At 41.0% G+C, this 27920-nt stretch overlaps 1 protein-coding gene and 1 long non-coding RNA gene across 2 annotated transcripts in view; one reads left to right on the top strand and one right to left on the bottom strand.

Annotated features, from left to right (window-relative positions):
• The window catches only part of LOC141048146 (uncharacterized), a 121840-nt gene extending 98827 nt beyond the window's left edge, over positions 1-23013 (bottom strand). The window contains exon 1 of the long non-coding RNA XR_012219973.1: positions 22779-23013. This is a non-coding gene — a long non-coding RNA (uncharacterized lncRNA). The remainder of the gene's footprint in view (positions 1-22778) is intronic.
• A 737-nt stretch (positions 23014-23750) lies between these two features.
• On the top strand, positions 23751-27365 carry SLITRK2 (SLIT and NTRK like family member 2). The gene has a single exon (XM_073543587.1). The coding sequence runs from the start codon at positions 23751-23753 to the stop codon at positions 26292-26294; it is 2544 nt and encodes an 847-aa protein (XP_073399688.1). The 3' UTR covers positions 26295-27365.
• The last annotated feature ends 555 nt before the right edge of the window (positions 27366-27920 follow it).

Raw genomic sequence — 27920 nt, 5'->3', positions numbered from 1 at the left:
GCTGTGACCAAAGTGACTAGAGGATAAGTGAGATTTTGAATTTCAGCAGACACTTGTGGACACTGGACACTTTTGGATTGTGTGAGGCCCAATGAATATCTGAGCGCTATGTGACAGGCTCGATGGCACTGCTGTGACCAAAGTGACTAGAGGATAAGTGAGATTTTGAATTTCTTCTCACACTAGTGGACACTGGACACTTTTGGATTGTGTGAGGCCCAATGAATATCTGAGCGCTATGTGACAGGCTCGATGGCACTGCTGTGAGCAAAGTGACTAGAGGATAAGTGAGATTTTGAATTTCTTCTCACACTAGTGGACACTGGACACTTTTGGATTGTGTGAGGCCCAATGAATATCTGAGCGCTATGTGACAGGCTCGATGGCACAGCTGTGACCAAAGTGACTAGAGGATAAGTGAGATTTTTAATTTCAGCAGACACTTGTGGACACTGGACACTTTTGGATTGTGTGAGGCCCAATGAATATCTGAGCGCTATGTGACAGGCTCGATGGCACTGCTGTGACCAAAGTGACTAGAGGATAAGTGAGATTTTGAATTTCTTCTCACACTAGTGGACACTGGACACTTTTGGATTGTGTGAGGCCCAATGAATATCTGAGCGCTATGTGACAGGCTCGATGGCACTGCTGTGAGCAAAGTGACTAGAGGATAAGTGAGATTTTGAATTTCTTCTCACACTAGTGGACACTGGACACTTTTGGATTGTGTGAGGCCCAATGAATATCTGAGCGCTATGTGACAGGCTCGATGGCACAGCTGTGACCAAAGTGACTAGAGGATAAGTGAGATTTTTAATTTCAGCAGACACTTGTGGACACTGGACACTTTTGGATTGTGTGAGGCCCAATGAATATCTGAGCGCTATGTGACAGGCTCGATGGCACTGCTGTGACCAAAGTGACTAGAGGATAAGTGAGATTTTGAATTTCTTCTCACACTAGTGGACACTGGACACTTTTGGATTGTGTGAGGCCCAATGAATATCTGAGCGCTATGTGACAGGCTCGATGGCACTGCTGTGAGCAAAGTGACTAGAGGATAAGTGAGATCTTGAATTTCTTCTCACACTAGTGGACACTGGACACTTTTGGATTGTGTGAGGCCCAATGAATATCTGAGCGCTATGTGACAGGCTCGATGGCACAGCTGTGACCAAAGTGACTAGAGGATAAGGGAGATTTTGAATTTCTGCAGACACTTGTGGACACTGGACACTTTTGGATTGTGTGAGGCTCACTGATATCTGAGCGCTATGTCACAGGCTCGATGGCACAGCTGTGACAAAAGTGACTATAGGATAAGTGAGATTGGATTGCTTTTAAAAAAGCAGTTTGCAGAGCAGTGGGTAAACAGCAATGCCAGCCTGTCAGGAAGCCTTAAAAGGCAGCCCAACAACCAACACCACTGATACACCACAATATAGCCTCCCCTTGCACTGCACACACAGTGACTGGTGTGTTGTGCAGGCCAAATCGCTAGCAGCAGAAGCAGTTTTTTTGTCTTCTTCCCTGCCTAATGCTCTCCCTACAGAATCAGCAGCAACCTCTCCCTATACTGAGATCGGCAGAAGTAAGATGGCGGTCGGCGTGCAAGCCCTTTTATACCCCCTGTGACGCCCACCAAAGCAAGGCAATCACTTGCATGCCCTTCTGAAAGATGGTGGTGACCCGTGCCTATGTCATCACGTTGCCCACAGTGTCCGTGGATCCTGATTGGCTGAAAAAGAGCGCAAAACAAACTTTTGAAACGCGACTTTGGCGCGAAAGTCGCCGACCTCGTGGCCGACCTCATCCTAGGGTCGGGTTTCGTTTCATGAAACCCGACTTTGCCAAAAGTCGGGGACTTTTGAAATTTTTCGACCCGTTTCGCTCAACTCTAGTCAGGAAGTTTAACTGAGGGTTCAGGATAGTGCAAAATAATATCTACAGAGTCACCTGTTGGACAAACAATATGAGAGGTGTTTCCCTGCATGGTCTTAACAGTCTCAGTCAGTTCTTTCTGTAAGTGGGTATGAGACATAACAAGGGACTGATGATTCACAGAAAAGTCCTGCGCCATCTGCGTCAAACTGGATACTTGATCTGCCAAGTTATGCAGCAGATCCATGACCAAAGAAAAAAAAGGTGCAAAATCTCATTTAAATGTATAGGTTAGTGATAATGTAGTGAAACTTCCACCAGGGGGAGCTGGTGAGGGAAGAGAGGTTACACACTAAGAGTAGCAAACAATGAGCAATAGCACAGGTGTGACAGGTAACGAGAGAGCATGGTCAGACAAACCGAGTCAGAAAGCCAGAACATGAGCATAGGGTCCAAAACGTGAGACGAAATACGTGGTCGGGGTACAAGCCGGGGAGTCAGATGCCAGAGAGGGAACGTAACAGCAGAGACGAATACCAAGAGACAGGGTCAGAAATCAGTCCGGGTCATACACGTGAATACCAGTCAAAGGAGGATCACCAAGGTACAAGGGTCAGAGGCTGTAAACTGGAAGCTTGAGCTATCACTAACACTGGTCAGCAGGCTGTGAGAGACTGAAATAGCCCAGCTAGCTCCAGAACGAGGCTGAGGAGATTAACTCCCGCATGACCAGTAAGGAGGGAAGACCGCAGAAAATAAACTCCGGACTGGACAATGACACAAATACTTATTGCATGCAATATGCAATTTAATTATTTCAAAAATCATACAATGTGATTTTCTACTTTTTATTTTTAGATTCTGTCTCTCACAGTTGAAGCATACCTACAATAAAAATTACAGACCCCTCCATTCTTTGTAGGTGGGGAAACTTGCAAAATCGTCCATGTATCACATACTTATTTTCCCACTCTGAACAAAATGTTGAACTCCAAATTGAAAAAAGAATTAAATGGCAGAATAGCAGGTTTTTATTGTGACTTTGAGAGATGGTACCTAAAATGGTACCAATAAAATCTGAAGTTTGTACTGCAAAAAAGCAAGCCATTTTATAACTCTATCGAATAAAAAATAAAAATATAATTATGGCTTGCAATATATGGCGACATACTATATGTTATCGTTTTTTTAGAAGAATCATAGTAAAACATTAAAAAAAGTTGTAAATTTGGTATCACCATAACCACACTGACCCGCAGAACAAAGTTAGCATTTCATATTTACTGAAGATCATAAAAAACACAAGCCAAATAAAACAAAAACTCAGAATTAATGTGGGGATAGGTAGGGGATTCATGCTATTGGAATTTTTTCCTTATATTCAGTACATTATGTCTTCAATTACTTTTGTCATTCAAAACTATGTCATTTACTTCCTTTAAAATGACCTTCTGTCATAAAACACTACCGATTAAACTGAAATTCTTTTGGCACTACTCAGTGATTTCTTTCACATGAATTCTAACATAATCATTCTATGCAAGGGGCCATTGATTTGAATGTCTATTTGTTTAGAAGATTATATCAGATTTTTAGTGACAGAAATCAATGCAATGTGCCATAGAGGTGTAAGCACTCTATAGACTCCATATATTCTGCAAATCAGTCATGGCCCCATGGCACTCTGTATCAGAAGATCATTTTCATAATATTTTCTAATAACTTTTAATAGAATAATGTTCTGAATCTAGTAATTAATATTATGCTGGTGCCCCCAAACCGCCCTAAAAAAAAAAAAATCATGTATAAAAAGAATAAAAATAAGTGTAAATGAGCATCACTATGGAGCTTAGCGATTTTATTACCATAGAAAAATATCTTGTAGCCTCAGGTTTTCTCCATAATATATAAATTGTAATAGTCTCCACTTGGCATGCCCTTAGGCAAAAAGATGCTCAATCCAAGAGCCACAAGTTTGTAGGAACAAGGGAGAAGTGGTAAAAACTATGACATAGGGCTTTTTCAGAGTGTATAATTAGTCCCTGTGCTATCTGTGTGAAACAATGGACCACACAGGAAAACAAAGTGTGCCATCTCACAAAGCCAATTTTCCACACAGTCTGATGATCTGCATGAAAATAAAAATGGCAGCACTCATTATTTGGGTCTGTTTTACAGTCCAAAATAATACATCTAATGTATAGGTTGTATATGTAAGTCCGTCACCTACACACAGAGGAAGTCACATTTGCATTTTGCCGACAGGACTTACTCGCTTGTTAATACACCAGTCTTAACCCGCCCTCCTTCTATGGAGGTACCATTTTCTTCCTTAACCCCTCTTTGCCATCTGATGTATTATCCCATCCATGTTGCCTCAGCCTTGCTTCCCATGTATGGGATAGTACGTCATGACCTTTAATGCAACACTGTGACTTAAGTCGCGGTGATCACATTAAAATTCCGGCTCCATCTTACCTCTTGGAAGATGGTATCGGCATCCCGAGGGGTATCGCCGCCCACCCAGGCTAACAATCGCTGTGATTGGCTGTTCAATTTTGAACAGCCAATCACACCCTCTCTCATTGTTTCAGCCAATCAGATTGGCTGAAACAGTGAGGTCCCAGGCTAGGATCGAGAACCGATGTATTCGATCCTAGGCAGGAGCCTGACAACGCCAGGCATCGGTAAAAAACCCTCAGATTGGTGCGATCGACGATCACATCGATCGCACCAATCGCAGGGCACAGCCGTGGTGTTACTCTGCCCTGCCAGGACGTTCATGGATCAGTGCTGTAAAAGCACAGATCCTAGGGCGGTGCCTAGGACAGGCCAGGCATGGCCTGCAGCTGCTGATTGGTGTGATCGATGTAATTGTTGATCGAACCAATAATAGGGCACAGCTGCGGTGTGACCACACTGTGCCCTGCTGGTGACCTGCCAGTGACCAGCCCTAGGATTGCAGCTGAGAGCTCCGATTCTATGCTGGTGCCTAGCAACGCTGGCATCACCAGGGCCAGCTCTGATTGGTGGGATCGATGTGATCATTGATCCCACCATTGACAGGTCACAGCAGCGGTATGACCACTTTGTGACCTGTCTATCACCTGTCTCTGACATGTGTGTGACTGTTCTGCAGGTCCTCACACTAGCTGAGGATTCTTGCAGAGTGGTCTGCTGACTCTATGCACTAAGCTCCACCCCAAACACTCACGCCCAGTTGGACAGGGCATCGTCCATGAGCCAATTCGGAGCTGCCACATAACCAGAGCACTCCGAGCACCAATAAGAAGGTGCCACCTCATGGACATGCTCAATAAGGTGACTTCTGGACTTAGACTCCAGAGAGTTGGTCTGCCTTAGTATACCACTGGTTACCATGAACTTTAGCTGGAGAGCCAGCAGTAACCACATGTATAACAAAAGGCCTTAGCGAGTTGCTGAGACTGACATCTGCGCTAAACCACAGACCCAGTGGTCTGGCCCGAATAGGAGACCACGGCACCAAACAAGGCTTGGGATCTATCCTGCAAAGCGGAAGAACACGATGCCTAACAAATACACCTTCCAAAGAATTCAACTGTCTCATCAGTCCACAGCGTATTCTCCCAAAAGTCTTGGGGATCATCAAGATGTTTTCTAGCAAAAGTGAGATGAGCCTTTATGTTCTTATTGATCAGCAGTGGTTTTTGTCTTGAAACTCTGCCATGCAGACCATTCTTGCCCAGTCCCTTTCTTATTGTGGAGTCCTGAGCACTGATCTTAACTGATTCAAGTGAGGCCTATAGTTCTTTGGATGTTGTTGTGAGGTATTTTGTGGCCTCTTGGGTGGGTCATCTATGTGCTCTTGGGGTAATCTTGGTCAACTGGCTACTCCTGGGAAGGTTCACCACTGTTCCATGGTTTTGGCATTTGAGGAAAATGGCTCTCGCTGAGGTTCGCTGGAGTCCCAAAGCTTAAGAAATGGCTTTATAATCTTTTCCAGACTGATAGATCTCAATTACTTTGTCTTTCATTTGTTTTAGAATTTCTTTGGATTGTGGCATGTTGTGTAGCTTTGGTCTACTTCACCTTGTCAGGCAGGTCCTATTTAAGTGATTTATTGAATGAGAACAGGTGTGGCAGTAATCAGGCCTGGATGTGGCTAGGGAAATTGAATTCCACTTCCCAAAGATATAATAAACCACAGTTATTTTATGTTTTAAGGAGAGGTTGGCAGCCATTTTTTCACACAAGGCACTGTAGGCTTGGATTTCTTTCTCCCTTAATAATAAAGATCTTCATCTAAATCCCACACTTTGTGTTTACTTATGTCATCTGTGTCTAATATTTAAAGTTGTTTGGTGATCTGATACATTTAAATGTGACAAACATGTAAAAGAATAAAAAATCAGGAAGGGGTCAAACACTTTTTCACACAACTACAGTGTTAGGCATCAGGTTCCTGCTTCTGCACAGGAGGAATCCCGAGCCTTACCTGCTGCGGTCTCCCATTCAGTCCCGACCGCAGAGAAGCCTGGTCAGCAAAGATGTCATTCCCGACGCCTTGCTCAAGCTAGTGCTGTCAGGTTGGTTGCTACAGCCATCCCTGGTTCAGCTATAGCAGCCTGCACTAGCCAGCGGCGAGCAGCTCCTGGGGCTAAGTCCCTTTTTTGCTCCACTGAGCATGCCTGTTGCTCAACTTCCCATTGGAGCTCAGGGGTCACATGCTCAGGTCCCGTACCTGTTCCGAATGGAAGATCCCAGAAGGATGCTGCTATAAAAGGTTTGCATGGCCACTCGGCCATGTGCTAGTATATACTCTAATTGTTATTTGTGTGTATGATGAAGGATGCATGTATCTGTGACTGACTCATTAAGATTCCCTCCCTCTGGTTGTGTTTGTGTTGGGGATTCAGAGTTAGAGTCAGCGCCAACTGGTGGCTATGCTCATGCCACTGTGCTCCTAGTTCTCAGGACACACTAGCGTTTGATGGTGTCGCCCCCAGTGGGGCACTATCGTATCACGGCAAGTGACAGCCACCGCCTGTGCAGCGCAGTGTGCAACCAGTGCGATTATCTGGTCTAACCAGGGGCAATTGGCAGAGTCCGCCTGAGCAGGCACTGTGCACACTTACACGCTCGTTTGTAAATATATCTGTTTTCCTGGCAATGCAGTTGCGCTGCCGCATGCTAGTGAGGTGAGAGGGACACTATCCCTGTGTCCTGGGGGCAGAGTCCTGAGACTCTACAGTAGCACTCCATTTTCCAAGTCCTGTGGAGATAACAGGCTCTGGCATTTGTGCCAGCGAACTCTTTGAAGTAACAGAGTTCGCTCCTGCACACATCGGGTCAGTGGTTACCCGCCGGTGTTTAGCTTGCACTCCAGCATTACCAAGCAGCAGTTTACCATCTCTGCATGGTGGACCCCGGGTTGCGATCGCACCTCCTTATATTTTATATTTCATACCATCCGCAACCCTAACATGTAGATCCTTAAAAGAAAAAGTGAAACAGATCTCTCTACACTTGCATGTTAAATAGCAGGCTGAGAAACCAAAAAACAATTTGTGATCCTGCTGTTGAAATACAGCCAAAATACAGAGTAAGGCTCCCTTCTCACATCCTGGTGATTCCTGTGCTAGAAAAAACAGTACTGATGAGATTTGTGGCCCATGTCCATGTAACATCCATGTGTACGTATGTGACATCCATATGTCTGTGTGCTGTCAGTGTGACACATAATGAATGAAACATAGCACAGAAATTAAAGAGTTTTATGTATTAAAGATGTTCAAAAATAGAGAGAGCTAGAGATGAGGAACTTGGTAGATGATCGATAGATGGAAAGAAAGATAAATAAAAATCTGTCAGTGTGATGTGTAATTAGCGCGTTGCATGTTTTTTTCTGTACTTGTATTTATTGCTTAAATAAATGAAAAAGTAGCATGGGGTCCTTCTTAATTTTCATAACCAGCTGACGAAAACCCGACAGATGTGGGCTGATGTTAATATTCTGGGAAAGCACCAATAGCCATAAAGGTTCCCAGGCTTTTATTATCAGATCACAGCTGCTTGCTTTGACTTTACTGGTTATTATAATGAGGTCCCCAAAACAATTACTTGGGGTCCCCTCAATATTTACTAACCAGCCAAGGCAAAACAGACATCTGCTGGCTGATATTGATAGCCTAGGAAGGGGAGATTAATATTGGCCTCTTCCCAGACTAAGAACATCAGCCCTCACCCATCCCAGAAATGGCACATCCATTAGATAACAGAAAAAATTGAAGTCCAGCTCAACAGGACTGGATTTTCCTTTTCTTTGTCTTTTTCAAAAGAAAGAATAGTACATACAAAAGAAAATTTTCATGGTCGACGTGACCCAGTCGATCTCATGTCGACCATGAAAATTTTCTTTTGTATGAACTATAATTTCTTTTGAAAAATAAAAAGAAAGGGAAAATCCAGTCCTGTTGAGCCAAACTCCAATTTTTTCTATTGTCCTTGATGTGAGGCCAAGGCGAGGCTGGTGTCTGAGCCCCAGGTAGATGAGCATAGAGCAACTGGGTGAGCTGGAATTAAGTTTTTATAAACATTTATTAGATGCGCCAAATCTTGCCCTTAGCTTGTGCTATTTCCACTTGCCCTTGAGCAAGTGGGATAACAGTTGTTGGGTTGATGTTAGCTTTTTTAAGGCCACTGGCATCAATTCCAGGGCTTAGTAATAAAGAGGCATCCATAAGACATCCTCATTGCTAACCTGATAGTCTAATTTAATTAAGACTCAGATTAAAGTCTCTTAATTGAAATAAACACAGTGTAAAGTCCTAGATTTGAAATAATCAGTCCCCGACCCTCTGTTGCCCATTTATTTACCTTAAATAAAAATAAAAAAGCAAAGTTATACTCACCATTCCTCAAATAATTTATTAATTTCCATGTTCCACAACAAACTGGATGGTTTGGTGAGTGGTCACATCATTGATGTGACCGCTCACCACGCTAGTTGGAATACACTGAACTTGTGTGATAACATGGCTGAGTGTGACCAGCAGTGTAGTCATTAAAGCTACTGATGGTCACAGACATTGGTTTTCATGCTCAGCTAAGTATGTTCCGGTTGACATGGTGAGCAATTCCATCAATGATGTGACTGCTCACCAAACCATCTGGATCATTGTCTGACATAGGCATTAACTGGATTATTGGCAGATAGGTGAGTAAAACATTCCTTTTTTATTTTTTGGGTTATAAGTGGGTAAAAGATGGTTGGGGAGTGTTTATTTCAATTAAATGACTTTACTATGTCTGTGTCTTAATTACATATCACTATGGGGTTAGTAATGGGGGCTTCTTATAGGTGCCTCACTATTACAAACCCCTGGGCTTGATGTTAGCAGACATAAAACAGTTGGCATAAACTCCACAACTATTTCCCCACCTGCCACTGCACCAGGGCAAGTGGAAAGAGTGGATGCTAAGCTCCATATTTGGCACATCTAATTGATTCGCTACTTCTGAGGCAGCTGAGAGCTGATGCTCTTCATCTGAGAGGGGGCCAATATCCATCGTCCCTTCCTAAGCTATTAATATGAGCCCGCAGCTGTTTGCTCGACCTCTGCTGGTTAGTAAATATAGGGGCCCTCAAAATATTTTTTAAGGTTCCCCCCAAAATAACCAGTAAAGGCTAAGCAAACAGCTTTGAGTAGATATTAATAGCCTGGGAACCTACATAGCTATTTGCCCCTTCCCAGATTATTAACATCAGCCCCCAGCTGTCGACTGACCCCATACCATTTTTTATTTATTTATTTAATATGCGCTACACAGTGGGTGCTGACTACAAGTCTCATGAGTATTGTCAGGCGACAATGATGAGTTTAATTCAGCACCAGGCACCTGGGAACAGCAATAACTGTACTGCTTTTCCCAGATGCCGGGGTCTGCCGCCGAAGCGTTTCATTCTGGTACATGTCATTGGTGTGTCATAACTGTGCACGTGTGCGGCGCACATTTTGACCATGGTGCATTAAAAAGGGGGCATGACTGCGGGTTTTTCACATGGACACATGGTCTGTGTGAAAAACCTGACATGTGCACACCACCATTTAATAAAATGGGTGTTTGTGTTGCGGTCCTTAAAAAATGGGCGTGTGAAGAAGGACAAGGGCTATGTTCACACGTTGAATTTTTGCAGTGTTTTTCTTTTGCTGCTTTTTTAAGTACATTTTCAGCTACATTTCACAGTAACGACAGTCTACGAGATTTCAGATATCTCATGGACACACCTTTTTTTCCTGACTATTTTGTCAAAGAGCTGCGTTTTTGCAAAATTCAGCATGTCACTTCTTTCAGCATTTTTTTCATCATTTTTCCCCCATTAAAAGCAATGGATAGTGCAAAAAATGCAGCTGTCAGGTTTGCTGCATTTTTTGTGCCAAAACCTGATGCAGTTGATTATTTTTTTATGCTCTAAACTTTATCAGCATGCAAAAGAGACAAATGTACCCTGACAAAAAAATGCAGCAAAAACTAAACAAAACTTATTTTTTTTAAGCAGCTTAAACACAGCTTAAACTTTGCTTAAAAAAAAAATGCAACGTGTGAACATAGCCTAAAAGAGGAAATGCTCAGCATGGTCGTCTGGTAAAATGAAGAATCCTTTCTTCAAAATCCATTAAATCTAAGTGGATCCATTTAGGAAATGTTAAAAACTGAAGCATTTCTAGAGCTACATACATCCTTAATTATAGAATTTGGAAAAGAATCATGGGAGTCTTGTTTTAAACACATGGGAGCCAGTCACATGAATGAATGAATGAATGAATAATTGACCAATAAAAAAAGGAACGTGTGAATTAATTAAAGAAAATGTATTGATTTTCTTTAATCAATACATGTATGTAGCGTTTTTTTATTGGTCCTTTATTCGTTCATTCATGCATTTGGCTCCCACATATTTAAAAGGAGACTCCAATGATTCTACTATAATCAAGAGCATTTGCTGCTCCAGAAACGTGTGAGTTTTTAACATTTCCTTTATGGGTACACTTGTTTCTAATGGATTTTAATAGTTTATGTATGCCGCATTACACAAATCTGCAACTAGAGATGAGAAAATCCATTTGGGATTAGATTTGCATCAAACTAATAAAATTGCAGCCATCCAGATCCAGGAAAGCGTTAAAATAAAGATAAACTAACGTTCATACTCATCTTTAATGCATCAATGGAAAAATAGAACATGTCTATTGGAGATTGGGACTGGGGACTAGAACTGGTGTGGAAGTGGAAAAACAGGAAAGGAAAAGTGACAATACTGGAGATAAAAAGTGATCAGAAAGATTTATTTTTTTCAACCACTTCCTCTACGACAATTGTTGTCTTGAAGTTAGATTTTGGGGATCAAATCAAATTTGCTACTTGTATTCAAGCTAATCTGCCAGAATCAAGTTTTGGTAGACTCGCCCATTTATTTCCGTAGTATACAATTGTATGTGAGTCCCAAAAAACATTTAACTCTCTTCAATGCGGTAGAGCAGTGGTTCCCAAACTCCAGTCCTCGCGGGCCCCAACAGGTCATGTTTTCAGGATTTCCATAGCGTTACACATGTGAGAGAATTTCTGATGCCTTGATGATACTTCCATCACCTGTGAAATACTAAGGAAATCCTGAAAACATGACCTGTTGGGGTCCATTAGGACTGGAGTTTGGGAAATAATGCCGAGAAACAAGGGATCGAGAAAAACAGAAAGAAAAATAGCCCACTTCCAAGAGAAAGGGGATGGCAAAAGAAAAACAAGTTAATTGACTCTAGTAAATTCCATATTCTATACCTTTTACATATGTCAGAGTCTGGGTATTCCCACATGCAGCAGTCTGACAGGTACTGGGAAGTATGCTCTTTGTAGTGATTGCCAGAATATGGATTAATGCCCATCCTCCATTATCGTTGCTTGTGCAATTTTATTAGCCAGTTCCCTTTGGGACGAGGATATAAGAATGCAATGTTCCCAGTACCAGTGTACAGTAATGTGCTCAGAGGGAAAGCTGCAGTGTCATCAGAAGATGTAATATAATACAAAAGCTTTGATTTTTTTCGAGGTTCCATTTGTTTGAAACCATACATACTTATTTCATAAACTATAATAGATATAAATGTTGGCAACTCAACAAAAGCCTAAAGGCAAATGTGTTGATGGAAAGGCTTGTGGTGGAATTTATTTGGAAAGTTATGTGCAGTTGCATGCACAGTTGTAAAGTGCAATAGAAAAAATACCCATAATCTTCAGCCATCTGTCTATTATGCCACCATCACTGTAATCTTTTCTATATCATTTCAGTATTGCAGTATAAAGATTCTTATGTCCCCATAACAACAATACTGGTAGATATGAGTTATATTTTGAAATTCTAACTGTCAATCATAGATACATACAGCCAAAAGAATTTCTGGTTCTGTGCCTACAGTCAGCATCAAAGTAAAATATCCGGTTATGGTTGAGTGGGCTGGTATACACTAGCATCATGGCTTCTGGTAATAATAGAAGCAATTTTATTGTAAGAAATCAATTTTTCAAAGGATCCAACTGGATATGGAATGGTTTTATTGAATTTTATGGGGTCAAACAGGGCTACTGCTAAAGTGGGTGCAGATGTAGCAGTAACATCTTGTCCTGGTGATTGAGGGATTCAAAAGCTTCTTTGCTAAATTAGATAAAACCAGCCACTCAAATTGGCACATATTAGGAGGTTTCTATAGATTCTACATTTGGGCATGAAGCTTAAAGTTGTCTTTTCATCAGAGCTTTTGTATTTCTGCTGGCAAAAGTACTGTAGACTGTTCTTGAAAAAAAAAATCCTGAAAATGGCAACAATTCCCAGGTATGCCATTTTCTAAATAGTTCTAACTGCAAGGCACCTGCATAGCATTCATGGAGTAGCTGCTGGCTGGTAGAGCAAGTTGGAAATAGAATTTTCAACAAGCTGCGTCAGTCCAAAGGAGGAAAAGACAATGACAAAAATAGAGATAATCAATTTGATTTAAGTGGAATTGAATTCTGTTCTAATTTTTAAAAAGTTTGTATTATCCAAATAAGGATTTTTTTTTGCAATTCGGAACACACGAATTCAGCAAAATGGTAACGAAGCCAGGTAAATGGTTAAAATAAATACATAATGCTCACCTCTCTGCTCATCTATCTAACCATCTGGTACTAAAAGCCTGTTCTTTTTCCCTTTACCAAACAAGCACGTCCTTCTCAAAGTCTTCACTGATGGCTCTGGCTTCCAGCTCAACAAGTCCTCTAACATCACATTGTTATGGTGCACATTAGTCAAGTTATGACTTGAGTGGAGTAACATCTGAGGCCTACTCAAGCCAAAAGAACCTGGAGTGAAGAGGATGAAAAGCATGAGCTTCATGGGAAAAGGGGAAAAGAAGAGGTGCAGGAGACCAGATGGCAGACTGTGAGGATGTTGGTAAAGAAGAGCAGTGAAGTGATTATTCTTATTATTTTTAGTTAACATCATTAGTTTATTGTGTTCTGGGGACTTTTACCCATTTCCTACATCGGGCTTATATTTACAGCGATGTCGGTTTACCTCTCTTTGATGTTGGCTCTGGCGGTGAGCCCACATCTTTCTCTGGACATGTCAGCTGTTTTAAACAGCTGACAAGTGCCTGCAAAATACACGGGTGGAATCGCGATCCACCCGCCACTATTAATCAGTTAAATGCCGCTGTCAAATTCTGAAAGCGGCATTTAACAAGCGCTTTCGGCAATTGCACCAGAAATACGCACACTGCTGACCCTGGAGACCTCTATGGTTATCAGTGCCGGATTTCTGTGAGCGCCACTCAGTGGTTGGCGCTCATAGCAAGTGAGTAAATCTGATACATAGAGGCGATCTGATCATCTCCTCTATGTAGCAGAGCCAATTGAGTTGTGGCAGCATCTAGTCTCCTATAGAGACTATTGAAGCATGCCAAATGTAAAAAAGAAAGTGTTTAAAAATATTAAAAAAATAAAAAAATATAAAAGTTCAAATCGCCTCCTTTCGCCCCATTCAAAATAAAATAATAAAAATAAAATCAAACAGAAACATAATACGGTATCACCGCGTTCAGAATCACCTGATCTGTCAATAAAAAAAGATTAGCCTGATCACTCATTGGCGTAGTGAGAAAAAAGTCAAAGCGTCAGAATTACGCCTTTTTTTGGTCACCGCGACATTGCATTAAAGTGCAATACCGACCTATCTAAAGGTCGCATCTACACCAAAATATATCATTAAAAACAACAGCCCAGTACGCAAAAAATAAGCCCTCACCCAACCCGAGATCATGAAAAATGGAATCGTTACGGGTATTGGAAATGGCACAATTTTGTTTTTACCAAAGCTTGGATTTTTTTTCACCACTTAGATAAAAAAGAACTAAGACATATATGGTGTCTGTGAACTTGTAATGACTGGGAGAATAATATTGGCAAGTCAGTTTTAGCATTTAGTGAAGCTAGCAAAAAAAACAAACAAGAAACAAGTGTGGGATTGCACTTTTTTGCAACTTCACAGCACTTCGATTTTTTTCCCCATTTTCTAGTATACGACATGGTAAAACCAATGGTGTCGTTCAAAAGTACAACTCGTCCAGCAAAAAATTATCCCTCATATGGCTATATTGAGGGAAAAATAAAAAGTTATGGCTCTGGGAAGAAGGGAAGCGAAAAACAAAAACGCAAAACCAAAAAAACTCTGGGAGTTAAGATTTTAAATGTTTGCCGAACATGTTCACTGAACATTTTGATGAACATACCCAAACCCCATTGTCTTCAATGGGAGGAAAAACCAAATGCATAGACAACACCTTCAGGAAGAGGGGAAAGGTGCAAAATAGCTAAAATTAGGGGCAGACACAAGGAGAAGTGGCATTAATTGACCTATCAATTGCACAATAAATAAATAATTTAAAAAAATGGATGCAAATTCCCCGGTATTTTTAATAGCCAGCTAGGTAAAACTGATAGCTGCTGGCTGTATCTCGAAGCTGTCAGCTTCAGCAAGTCTCCACACTGCTTTTTTAATCGTTTAAATAAATAAGTGACATAATGGCGTAGGGTTCCCCCCATTTTTGACAACCAGCTAAGCTAAAGCTGACAGCTGGAGGCTGGTATTCTCAGGCTGGTAAAGGACTGTTAGGGTTGCGGATCGCACTAAATATGAAATATAAGGAAGTGCGATCGCAACCCGGGGTCCGCTGTGCAGAAATGGAAAAATGCTGCTTAGTAATGGCGGAGTCCTAAGTGAACACCGGCACGTTAACCACTGACCCGGTGTGCACAGGAGCGAACTCTGTTACTTCACAGAGCCACTGAAAGAAACACCACCTGTTAACACCACAAGACTCGGCAGAGGAAGCGCATAGCGTAAGGCCACAGGAATCGGCCCTTAGACCGCAGGACTGGAGTCCCTCTAGACCGCTAGCGCTCAGCACCGTGACTGCGGTGCCAGCAAGAGTTACTAATAGATAACGCATGCAAGTGTGCACAGTGCTGCTCAGGCGGACGCCACTAATCGCTCAGGATTGGGCCAGATAAGCGCACAGGTTGGTAAAGGCGTTGCACAGGCGTGACTGTCACTTGTTGCAGCATGATAGTGCCCTGCAGTGGGCGACACCATCGGACGCTAGTGTGCAGAAGACTGGAATCCACTGTGGCGTACACACTAGTCACTAACAGGCGCTGACTCTAACCGCTAAACCCTAACAACAGACACAACCAAGGGTAGGGTTTTCATAAGGAGTCAGTCACCAGATACATGCATCCATCATCATACACTCCATAAGTATTTGAGTCTATACTAGTGCATGGCCAAGCAGCCATGAAAACCTTTTATAGCAGCATCCTTCTGGGACCTTCCTAGTGGTCCAATGGGAGCAGCAATAGGACCTGAGCATGTGACCTCAGACCTCCAATGAGAGGACTTCCCACGGGCATGCTCAGTGGGCCAAAAGAAGGGCTTTATTCCCAAGAGCTGCTTGCTGCTGGCTATTGCAGGTTACTATAGCTGAACCCTGATTGGCAGCAGTAACCAAGCCAACAGTAGCAGACTGAGCAAGACGCCGAGCACAACATCTTTGCAGAGTATGCTCCTCTGTGGCTGGAGAGGAATGGGAGACTGCAGATGGCATGGCTTGGGATTCCTGCTGTGCAGAGGCAGGAACCCAATGCCTAACAATGGCCATGGTTATTGGGTCACCAACCTAAGAATAACAGTCAACAGCCGCCACTGAAAAGACACATCTATTAAGTTTGGCACTTTTTCCAGGCTCCTCCCACTTGCTTGGGTGCTGACGCTGGCCCTAAGTCTATATATACAGGACAGGAGGAGTGGTACTGTGCAGTGTATATACACAGGAGTATATAAACAGGACTGATGTGTAAGTGACTTGCTGACACCTGTGCAGGGGAACAATGAAGCCAATGTTCATAGAATGGTCATTCTATGTGTAAGTGTGCATGTGTAGCACATTCACTACCTCCATCCATCCTCACTCCCTCAAGATGGCTGGACCATCATTGTAAATACACACCTGTACTTTGCATCTCCCCCACCTCATTGTAGATTGTAAGCTATCACGAGCAGGGTCGTCTTATTTTGCTTTAATTATTGTATTGTTAATGTTGTTACTTATGACTTGTGTTTTGAAACTGTTAAACTGTAAAGCGCTGCGGAATATGTTGGCGATATATAAATAAAGATTATTATTATAATGGTGGAAAAGGTAAGTGTAGTCACACTATTACAGTGCGCAGGCATGGGATCCCAGGGCCATCAGTACACATCACAGGGCACTGTGATGCTGATGGGAGGGGGAAGTAGGATGGTATGCAACTGAGCACTTGAGGCAGAGTTTTCTTCCAGGCACTGCACGTCCCAGAGCCTGGAAGAACACAGTACCATAAAGAAATAAAAGTCGATTTCTCCACAATAAGACTGCAGATATGGGCATAGAGGTAGGAATATTCTAACCATTCTATTACCTATATACCCATATTAATAGCTTAAAAATGTCCCAGGAGGTCACAGATTCAAAATGTATACACAGCATACATAGCTCCACAATACATAATGTGCTAAAGAGTATAGAGTGGAGCTCTGTATATAGTGTACACGATGTGCCAGTGTATATAGCGTGAATTCCATGCCATATACACAGCAACATACTATATAAATATCTGTACTTTGTATAATATATATACACGCACAACTCTACATTATACACTGTATTAAGACAGCATTATACTATATACTATATTATGTTGCATACATCACATAGGAGTCATGCATATATATCATACAGGATACATATCGACTGCTGAATTTATATCACAGACTGCTCTATATATATTACATAAGTGATAATGTGACTGCTGTTTATACATTATATAAGTGATACTGTGACTGCTGTATATACATTATATAGTTGATACTGCAACTATACAGTTGCATCATATTCATAATGTATATACAGCAGTCGCAATATCACCTGTATAAAGTGAACCTGTCACCAGGTTAGGTTGATGCGAGTTATGGCCACCGTCTTTCAGAACTTATATACAGCATTCTATAATGCTGTATATCAGCCCCCAACCTGACCTGTAAGAGAAGAAAAATAACTTTTATTATACTCACCTGGCAGGTGGGTCAGGTCCAAGGGTTGTCACTCTTCTTGGTCTGGCACCTCCCATCTTCTTCAATTTGATATGTGTCAAATTGATTCATGTAAATTCTTCAATTACCCTGAAAAGACGAATCTTAGGGTATGTTTCCACAGTCTGGAATCCCTGCGCTTTGAACGCAGCAGATACCCCGCTCCGCCCAAAGCGCCTCTCCCTGTTGTATGCATGGTGATTCCGGATGTGTTCATTGAACCCATGTAGAATCACCGCATCCTATTCAAAGACTGGGTTATTTATCTTACAGAGATGGAGCGCCTCCGCAAGATATATAGACATGCTGAGGTCTATAAAGTCTTGCCGCATGTCCGGTTATGCAGGGCTGCCAGATGCAGCCGTGCGCGCATAGTGGAGATGGGATTTCATAAAATCCCTTCCACTCTGCTGTATCATCTCGATGCTGCGGATTGGACGCTACATACAGACGCAGCGTCCAATCCGCAGCAAATACTGAAGGAATCCGAAACGTGGAAATATACCCTAACACTCTGAGGTCTTACAGGACTGTATCCAACTCATTCTTAGCATTATCAATGCAACACAGTTTTAGTAATTTCAACATTTACCTTAATATATATGGTTATGGTTTAATGGATGGGAACTGCTCTTCACTGCTGTGCTGTCACACATCATCTGTAATATCTTTTCTGTTTTTTATGACTTCCTCTTCCAATTTCTATTGCTAAATTGTGAGCTATGACATTCTCACACAATTGACAATTCAGATTCAGCACAAAATAGCTGCTGCATTTCATGCCTCTGCTTTTAAACAGGCTATAAAGCTCCTCCTGATTGGCTATGCAATACCATGTGATGGAATAACTGCAAGATGTTATAGGAAAGGCTGCCTAGTCAAACCCAAGGTCAATTGAGCCTTCTCTGGAGGAAGCAAGCTTCTGCAATGTTTAGAATGAATGCTGCATATTTATATAAAAAACTGGAGTCTGAACTGAGAAAGTAAGTTAATGTGTATGCAGAATGTAAGTGCATATTAACACATGACCATTAACCAGAGAAAGCAAAAAACACAAATATCCTAAAATAAAAAAGTAAAAAATAACTGCAAATAATGCATAAAAGTAATAATAATAATAAGCTCATTTCATTGTGCATTCAGTGCATATATGGGTGTGACCGCCCTCTTTCTGAGCTGGGAAACCCATCCTGTCTGGCCTAAGCTTTTACTAGTGGTTCAGTCGCTCGATCGTTGTTCACATTCACGTCACTTGGCAAGTGAAAAGGTATTAAATACTAGAGTAGGGACTGTCCCACAAGGGTTGCCGTGACGTGGCGGGATGGCTTGTACACTATTTTGATCAAAATTATGTTTACTAAATACCCTTATTATTATTATTATTATTACCTTTATGCATTATTTGCAGTTTATCTTTAACTTTTTTATTTTAGGATATTTGTGTTTTTTGCTTTTTGTTTTCTCTATATTTATATAAAAAACTGGAATGACAAAAAGTGCAATTGGGTCTTATCCGAATTACTAAGAAAAGAGTAAAACAGGATTTGCTCACCTGGGGAGGTTGTGAAAGTCACTACCCCTTTGTTTGCTTTTAAGCAAAGGTGGCTGCTGCAGATCCACAAAAAAGCAGATAGTATTCAAACTTGGAGTTGGAAGTGGATAAGGCTAGTTTCACACTAGCGTTTATTCCATGCAGCGCACGGCGCCGCTAAGCCACGCCCCCTGCCAGATCGTGCGCTGGCCGTGTGCTAGTAGGATTTTAGCGTGCGCTGCGCGCTTTTGAAGGTGCACCAGTGTGCGCCGAACGCAGCATGTTGCATTTTGGCGCGCACGGCGCACCTTCAAAAGTGTGCAGCGCACGCTAAAATCCTACTAGCACACGGCCAGCGCACGATCTGTGCACCCTATGCTAAAGATAGGGTGCGCAGATCGCATGCAGCCTTGTGCGATAGTAGGCGGCGATGACCGGATGGGGTGGGCAGGGAGCCGGCAGGGGCGTGGCTTAGTGTCACCGTGCGCTGCATGGAATAAGCGCTAGTGTGAAACTAGCCTAAGAAACCAGCATTGCTGAGGATCCAAAATACAATAGAAGACCAGATGCGGTATGGATGCAGTTTTATTTGTCAATGCGTTTTGAGGTGATAACATCTCGTCATCAGGACAAACCACAATAATAATTGTGGTTTGTCCTGATAAAGAGGTATGATCACCCTGAAACGCGCTGACAAATAGAACTGCATCCATACCACATCTGGTCTACTATTGTATTTTGGATCCTCGGCAACGCAGGTTTTATATCCACTGATTTGAAAACTGTTTGCATTCACCTCGTTCAACTAATTCCTAATATTTGAAATGAATTTAATTAGCAGAAAATCAATTCACTCTATTATCCATACATCTAAAATAGCAGCAGATACTTTTTCACTAGATTATGGGGGTCAATCTCCTTTTGCCATGACATCTTGTGAATTCTAGCTATGCTCCTGAATGGACGTTTCAGGACAAGTTTGAGCAAAACTTTACTAGAAGCCGTTATTAAATTCAGGCATTTTGTGAACACTGTATTGACAATGACCTAAAGAAACCGAAATGCGTGGGAGCCCTGATACAGAAAGGATAGTTGAACATATCTGGGACAGTTGTGACTGACAGCTTCTGCAGATTCTGAGTTCTTAAATCCGTACTCTAATAAAAAGTGGATCATTCTAATATGGCAATGCGTTTAATAAAAATGACACTGTACTAAATTTACATAAGACCAAACATTTTGTTCACAGTATCGTGAGGTCGTTTCATTATTTTTTAAATAGATGCATAAATGTGTAACTTGTGATATTAATTAGAATAATGAATACTTAAAAGGCTGGACAAGTGATAGGCATCAATGTATAAAACAATATATAGCTGTCTTTTATGAGGGACCTCCGGTTAAGGAAAAAGAGACATTAAGGTTTGCCTTCTTACAAGCAGCTGCCTGAGTGCAGCTTCCTGTGATTCAATAGCAACATTCTCTGACAGGGACTCACATTATCAATGAGTGGGCTGTAGGCTGGAGCACACAAATCTGCCTCAATCCTGCAGCAAGCTCCATTATAAATAAACCTCTATCGCGCATAGGTATATTGCTGGCAAATTAAGCAAGGACTCAACGTTACGACTCAACGCTTGCGCACCCAAATAGAAATAGCAGGTGGGTGGCCGAACCAGGTCTAATTCCGGTAGGGATAGCATTTGCAACTCACTCCCCCTCCTGTCCTATCTGCCTTCACTGAAAGCCTGGTACAGAATGTGCTTCAGTTATAAGCTGGGAAGAAAGGCGAGTTGTACAAATCTGCAACATCTAAACAAGAAAAACGCTTTGCAATGAGATCTTCATTTAAATGTCCTATCCAAAAGGTAGAACTATAAATAACTGAAAGTGATCTTTGCAATCCTGGTAATTGCATCAAGCAGGACGTAGTCGTGTTTGTCCTTCTACTGTATGGCTGATAAATGAATGTCACCCAGAGGTATAGAGAGAGTACATTTTTACATTCTTTATCTCGGATGCCAAACACCCCTGCAAATGTCATCCTGTATTTCTCTCCACCACCCACAGTCCATCCGGCCAGGAAACAATCAGTTCACTGATCACCACTTTGTGTGAAAACAGTTGTGAGAGTTAAGCCAGGCAAGGCTACATGAATGCAGCAAGGGTTTGGGCATTGGCGCCAACATAAAGAAAACCTGCATTCTTCGCCTCTCTTTATAAATAATGCTTTCTTTCATACCCACTAGGACAACCTTTCCAATTTCCACTTATCGATGTTCGGGGTTTCCTTTCCCTTTGTTCTATGATACAGACCACTGTATATCAATATAGGTTTCTTTATAAATTACATGTCATCCTTTGGAAATCTATTTCTCTCACTGTGTAGCCAATCTTGTAATCTAAATATATTAGGTAGGAAGATTTAGCAGCTTCCATATTCTGGTAAGAGCAATGTATCTCCTGCTGGTTAAACAGCTTTCTGCAACTACTGGACAGGGGATAAAGGGTTACTGAGGTTTCTGCACTGGTAGGTTTCAAAGGGTTACTGGGTGTTAAAAGGCGATAGGCTTCCAACAAGGGAAGGTTTTATGAGTCTTTAGTAGCTGGAGTTAATGAGCTTCTAGCCACAAATCGGTTAATAGAAGCACCACTGACACCACAGAGAGTAATTGCTGTAATAATGATCCAAATACTCAACAGTCCAACACACCGGTGATGATATTGTACGGTCTACACGTAATTACATCTAGACTATGAGACCTAACTCACAATTCCTCCCTGTGGGCCCATTAGAGGATAAAATCAGGTTTGAGGATGAAAAACTGTCCATCAGTTCTTCTCTCCCTCTCTGACCCTTCTCATTACTAGTAGCCAAAGGTCGCTTGGGCACCCAGATAAAAGCACATGGGTCTGGGAGAGCAGAGATACTTTAACTCATTTGTCAAGGTAGATAAATAGACACCACATACACTAGCAAAACAATCCTGCTGATAGGTCTGTTTGGAATGAAGATTGTGAGTCTCAATGGGGAGAGGGAAAGGTGTGAGAGATGACAGTATCTTTATATCAATTGGAAATGTAGATTGTGAGTCTCAATGGGGAGAGGGGATGGTGTGAGTGATGACAATATTGTTACAATAGTTTGGGACTATAGATTGGAAGTCTCAATGGGGAGATGGAATGGTGTGAGTGGTAACCATATCTTAACATCAATTGTTAATGTAGATTGTGAGTCTCAATGGGGAGAGGGAATGGTGTGAGTGATGACAATATCATTACATTAATTTGGAATATGGATTGTGAGTCTCAGTGGGGAGATGGAATGGTGTGAGTGATGACAATATATTTACCGTGCTACAGAACACGGTAGCAATATAGAAAAGACTAAAATAAAAGCATAAATAGAAACATACATAAACACATGCAAAATAAATGCATAAGCAAATTAACTAATACAAGTAAAAGCATCATTTTTTTTAGCATAAAAACGAGTCAATATCCAAAACGTATAGCAGTCAACAATGGTGCGCCAGCAGGAAAATGCAATCAGCTCCTATGAACATTAGTTTTAGCAGGTCAAACATGCACGGTAATTAATACAGACATGCAGATCACTCCTCATTACAAAGATTTGGAATGCATATGCTGCACAGATGTACGTACCAGACAGGCCAGAGCAGATGACGAGCTCATACAGTGATCTTTGATAGGCATCTATAGATACTCAATAAAATATGATATTTTATTCTAGTGCTGGATCTCTTCATGTTTTTCGGTTCTGTCTTGTGATATAGATCCGAAAACTTTAGTTTTATCTATAGATAGATAGATAGATAGATAGATGGAAAAAAAGAAACTTACAGCATTGTCCTCCTATATAGTGCAGCCTAAACTGATGATCAGGAGTATTTAAGGAGAAGGGAGGGGGCTGAGAGGATGCTGTCCTCATTCAGACAGGCAGCATCCAAGGATCACAATGAGTTTCACACTCCCTTTTCCTATAATGAAAGGGACGGATCACATTTGAGCTTTGCGAGAGAACACAATAGATAGGCACAACGTGTTTGCAGTGCTCCCCCAGCAACAAATTTTCGGAGCGTGACGTCACCCTCTCTCGGTCCGAGGGAGCCTGCAGCATAGAAACCCACTCATAGGAAGCAGAGAAGGGAAGGCGTCCACGGCAGCAACTACTCCCAGTCACGGCAATCTCCCACTCAGATAACTTCTTCCCACATTTCCCCAGAGATCATGGATAGGGACAAATGAGCCGAGCTCGGAACCACATGCTTTGATATGCCAACCTGCATTGGACTCGCAAGGAAGAAAAGCCTCATGCTTTCCTGATGTGTGAGTACACAGTTAATATTTCTGCACGTTTTCCAAGAATATGCTGGGAATCAATGGGAAGCTGTGCCATCGGTCTGGGAAGAGGGAAAGTGGGGGCTTCCAATTCATTAGGCAGCTCTAGAAGCAGAGATTTGGATAGTCTTTCTGCACTTTGATATCTGTTCGCTGCTTTTCATTGTGTGATACATATCTTTTTTTGTTTGTTTGTTTGTTTTTTTCTTCTGTTTTCTCGTTTTTCCTTAAAGGTTTTCCAATAGGCACCAGATCTTGGATCTGTGGATTCTAAAGATGCTGAACAGCATTTTGTTGCTGAGTATTATGTCAGTGACTGCAATCCTAAAGACAGAGAGTCGTAAAACTGCCAAAGATATCTGCAAGATCCGCTGTCTGTGTGAGGAAAAGGAGAATGTCCTAAATATTAATTGTGAAAATAAAGGATTCACCAGCGTCAGTTTGCTGCTGCCTCCCCAGTCCAGAATTTATCAGCTTTTCCTTAATGGCAACTTACTGAGCAGGCTGTATCCCAATGAGTTTGTCAATTACTCCAATGCAGTCACTCTACATTTGGGCAACAATGAGCTTCAAGAAATCAGAACTGGTGCTTTCAATGGGCTTAAGACGCTGAAAAGATTACACCTGAATAATAACAAATTAGAAGTGTTGAGAGAGGAAACTTTCCAGGGCCTTGAGAGTCTGGAATATCTGCAAGCAGATTACAATTTCATCAGTATTATTGAAGCTGGTGCTTTCAGCAAACTGAATAAATTAAAAGTCTTGATTCTTAACGACAATCTCCTGCTCTCTCTTCCGAACAACGTATTTCGCTTTGTACTTTTAACCCATTTGGATCTGAGGGGCAATAGGCTGAAAATGTTGCCCTTTGCTGGTGTCCTTGAGCACATTGGAGGCATTATGGAGATTCAACTCGAGGAGAACCCTTGGAATTGTACCTGTGATTTAATTCCCCTCAAAGCATGGTTAGATACCATCACTGTGTTTGTTGGCGAGATTGTGTGTGAGACTCCTTTTAGACTCCATGGAAAAGATGTTACACAGCTCACAAGGCAAGATCTGTGTCCCAGGAAAAGTGCAAGTGATACAAATCAGAGATCTGTACATCCAGCATTTCCAGATACTCGCATACAACGGATGCCTCCAACCTTTAACCCAGCAGTGAGCCCAACCAGAGCCCCAAAGGCTAGCCGGCCACCCAAAACCCGGAATCGACCTACACCTAGAGTCACGGTTTCAAAAGATCGGCAGATTTTTGGGCCTATCATGGTGTATCAGACTAAATCTCCAGTTCCTCTAAGCTGCCCAGAAAGTTGTGTTTGCACATCTCAGACCTCTGATAGTGGCTTAACTGTCAATTGTCAAGAGAGAAAAATTAGCAACATTTCTGATCTTCAACCCAAGCCCAGCAATCCAAGAAAGATGTATCTGACAGGTAACTATCTTCAAATTGTTTATAAGACTGATCTTCTAGAATTTTATTCTTTGGATTTGTTACATTTAGGAAATAATCGAATAGCAGTCATACAAGAAGGTGCCTTTTCAAACCTGACAAGCTTACGTAGACTTTATCTTAATGGTAACTACCTTGAAATACTACATCCAGCCATGTTTGAAGGCTTGTACAGTTTGCAATATCTTTATTTAGAATACAATGTAATAAAGGACATTTTTCCGCGAACGTTTGATGCTCTGAGCAACCTCCAGCTCTTATTCCTGAACAACAATTTACTGAGATCACTGCCTGATAACGTGTTTGGTGGTACTGCCCTTACAAGACTAAATTTAAGGAACAACCATTTCTCATATCTGCCTGTAAAGGGAGTTCTTGATCAGCTCACTGCCTTTATACAAATAGATCTCCAGGAAAACCCTTGGGATTGCACGTGTGATATTTTAGGTCTGAAAAACTGGATTGAGCAATCAAGCTCCACTGTGGTTGTTCAGGAAGTAACATGTGAGTCACCACTTAAGCATGTCGGAGAGCATCTAAGGATTGTGTCTAAAGAAGCAATCTGTCCAGAGAACCCTCATTTGGCTGATGCAACTGTGTTATCTTTTAATCATAAAACCTACACACTACATCCATTGGGTATATCACCGAGTCCTTATCCAGAAATTCACACTGAGGTTCCTCTGTCAGTCCTCATTTTGGGATTACTAGTGGTTTTCATTCTTTCAGTATGTTTTGGGGCAGGCCTGTTTGTCTTTGTGTTGAAAAGGCGAAAAGGGGTACAGAGTGTTCCGAACAGCAGTGCAAACAATCTAGATATCAATTCTTTCCAACTGCAGTATGGGTCATACAACACCAACTCCAGCGATAAAACTGAGGCCCATGTGTACAATTACATCCCACCACCTGTTGGGCAAATGTGCCAAAACCCAATCTACATGCAAAAAGAAGGAGACCCGGTTGCCTATTATAGAAACCTTCAAGAGTTTAGTTACAGCAAACTGGACCACAAGAAGGAGGACCCATCTGCATACACAATAAGCACAACTGAACTGCTGGAAAAGTCCTCTGCTACAGCAGAGCCAGAACTTTTGTACCAGAATATTACAGAGAGGGTAAAGGAATTGCCCAGTGGAGGGGTAGTCCATTATAACTTTTGCACCTTACCTAAAAGGCAACTCATGCCTGCATATGAATCGAGGCGCCAGAACCAGGACAGGATAAATAAAACTGTTTTATATGGCACCCCCAGAAAATACTTTGCGGAACAATCTAAACAAGAGCATCTTCTCCTTCAAGGAAAAATGCAATCAGAGCCAGATTACCTTGAGGTTTTGGAAAAGCAAACTGCAATAAGTCAGCTGTAGGCAACATTTCTAGAAAAAAAAACATTGCTTCACGCTTGTTGTTTATATGGAATGTCAGATGCAATTGTGCATACACGGTATGCCTTTTATTAAGCTACACAGGTACAGATACATTGTAAAACCATTGGCATTGGGGACAATGTATCCTTATTTCCTTTTCTTTAAATTATTTCTACATTACAGTTCTAAAAACAGTTTCCTTTAAATGAATGTTTTTTTATTACTACATTGTTGATTTTTTTCTTTCTGGGTCTGTTTTTTTGTTTATTCTGAGAGTGAATCTTCAATCTAATGTTTTAAACAGTAACTAGAAGATTTCCGGAGGTCTTGGCAAAATGAACTTTTTTTTTTCTTGCTTTATTATGTAAATAACATGTTACTCTTACAAATCAATTACCTACTGCAGCCACTGGGCGTCACTTTTTTTTGTGTTAAAGTGCCTTTGCACTTTAAATAACCTAAATGTTGCTTTTAGCTTTTCTACCATGAATATATTTTAATGTGCAGTATTTCAGAAGAAAATATATATATTGTATATCCCATAAAGAATAAGAACGATCTTTTTTGTATTTTACAAAAAAAAAGAAAAATAATAATAGCAGTGTCCAAATTTGTAGGTCGATGAAATAATTTAAAAAGGGATTGTTTAGATTGTACACCTCTCTTTAAGATTTCCTTCAAGATGTACATTTTCAAGTATAGAGTTCTAGAAATTTAGAAATGCTTATTTGAAGCAGAGATGTACATGTGTGTCTATCTATCTATCTATAGACATATGTACATATATATGTATATCTATGTGTATAGATATACATATACCTATATCTATCTATATATATGTGTGTGATTGTAGACATATATATATATATATATGTATATATATATATGTATGTAGATAGATATAAATAGGTATATGTATATAGATAGATATATGTATAAGTATCTAGATGTATATATACACACATATACATCATATATAGTTCTTGCTTACTTTTTCCAGCACTACTGATAATGCTAATTCATTGTTTTAAGACTATTTTCCTAATTAAACGAGAGTTAAATGATATGAAATATTTGTGTTTCTGTGCTTTACTGACTTTTTTTTTTGCAATATATGACTTTTGGAACATTTCTTTGACAGATAGCAGCATTATGGGCTATTTACGAGACTTTTTTTATCGTGCTATGAACACTCAAGATGGCAATTTAGAGAAGCTATAGCATTAATTGTAGTTCATGGATATTTTAAGCAAATGATTGCACAATTAAAATGATCAAAGTGCAATATCTACATCCTAAATAGTCAGTAAACATTTCCTATGCAGGCATAATTGTGGGAATTAAACAAACACCCATTATTTAAAACAAAACCAGTTTTGTTTTTGTCTATTGTAAATCCTTATGCAACTGGGATGGTGATCTGCATATAAAGTAGGCCAAGCTTTTCAAATCTTTGCTAAAGCAATTGATGGAGTCTGAAAGAAGCACACTGTTTCCTTTTTCATAAATAGGTTACTGCACATAATAATCCGTTATTATCATGCAGAGATTGAAGTGGTCACTGCTGACTTTTATTTTATTTATTTTTTTTTAGAATTTCTATAAATTTGAAGATATTCAAAATCA

This window comes from Dendrobates tinctorius, unplaced genomic scaffold, assembly GCF_039654945.1.
Source record: "Dendrobates tinctorius isolate UK_male_01 unplaced genomic scaffold, ASM3965494v1 ptg000133l, whole genome shotgun sequence".
Taxonomy (NCBI): Eukaryota; Metazoa; Chordata; class Amphibia; order Anura; family Dendrobatidae; genus Dendrobates; species Dendrobates tinctorius.
The sequence above is the reverse complement of the archived record's forward strand: the minus strand, read 5'-3'. Positions and strand labels throughout refer to the sequence as shown.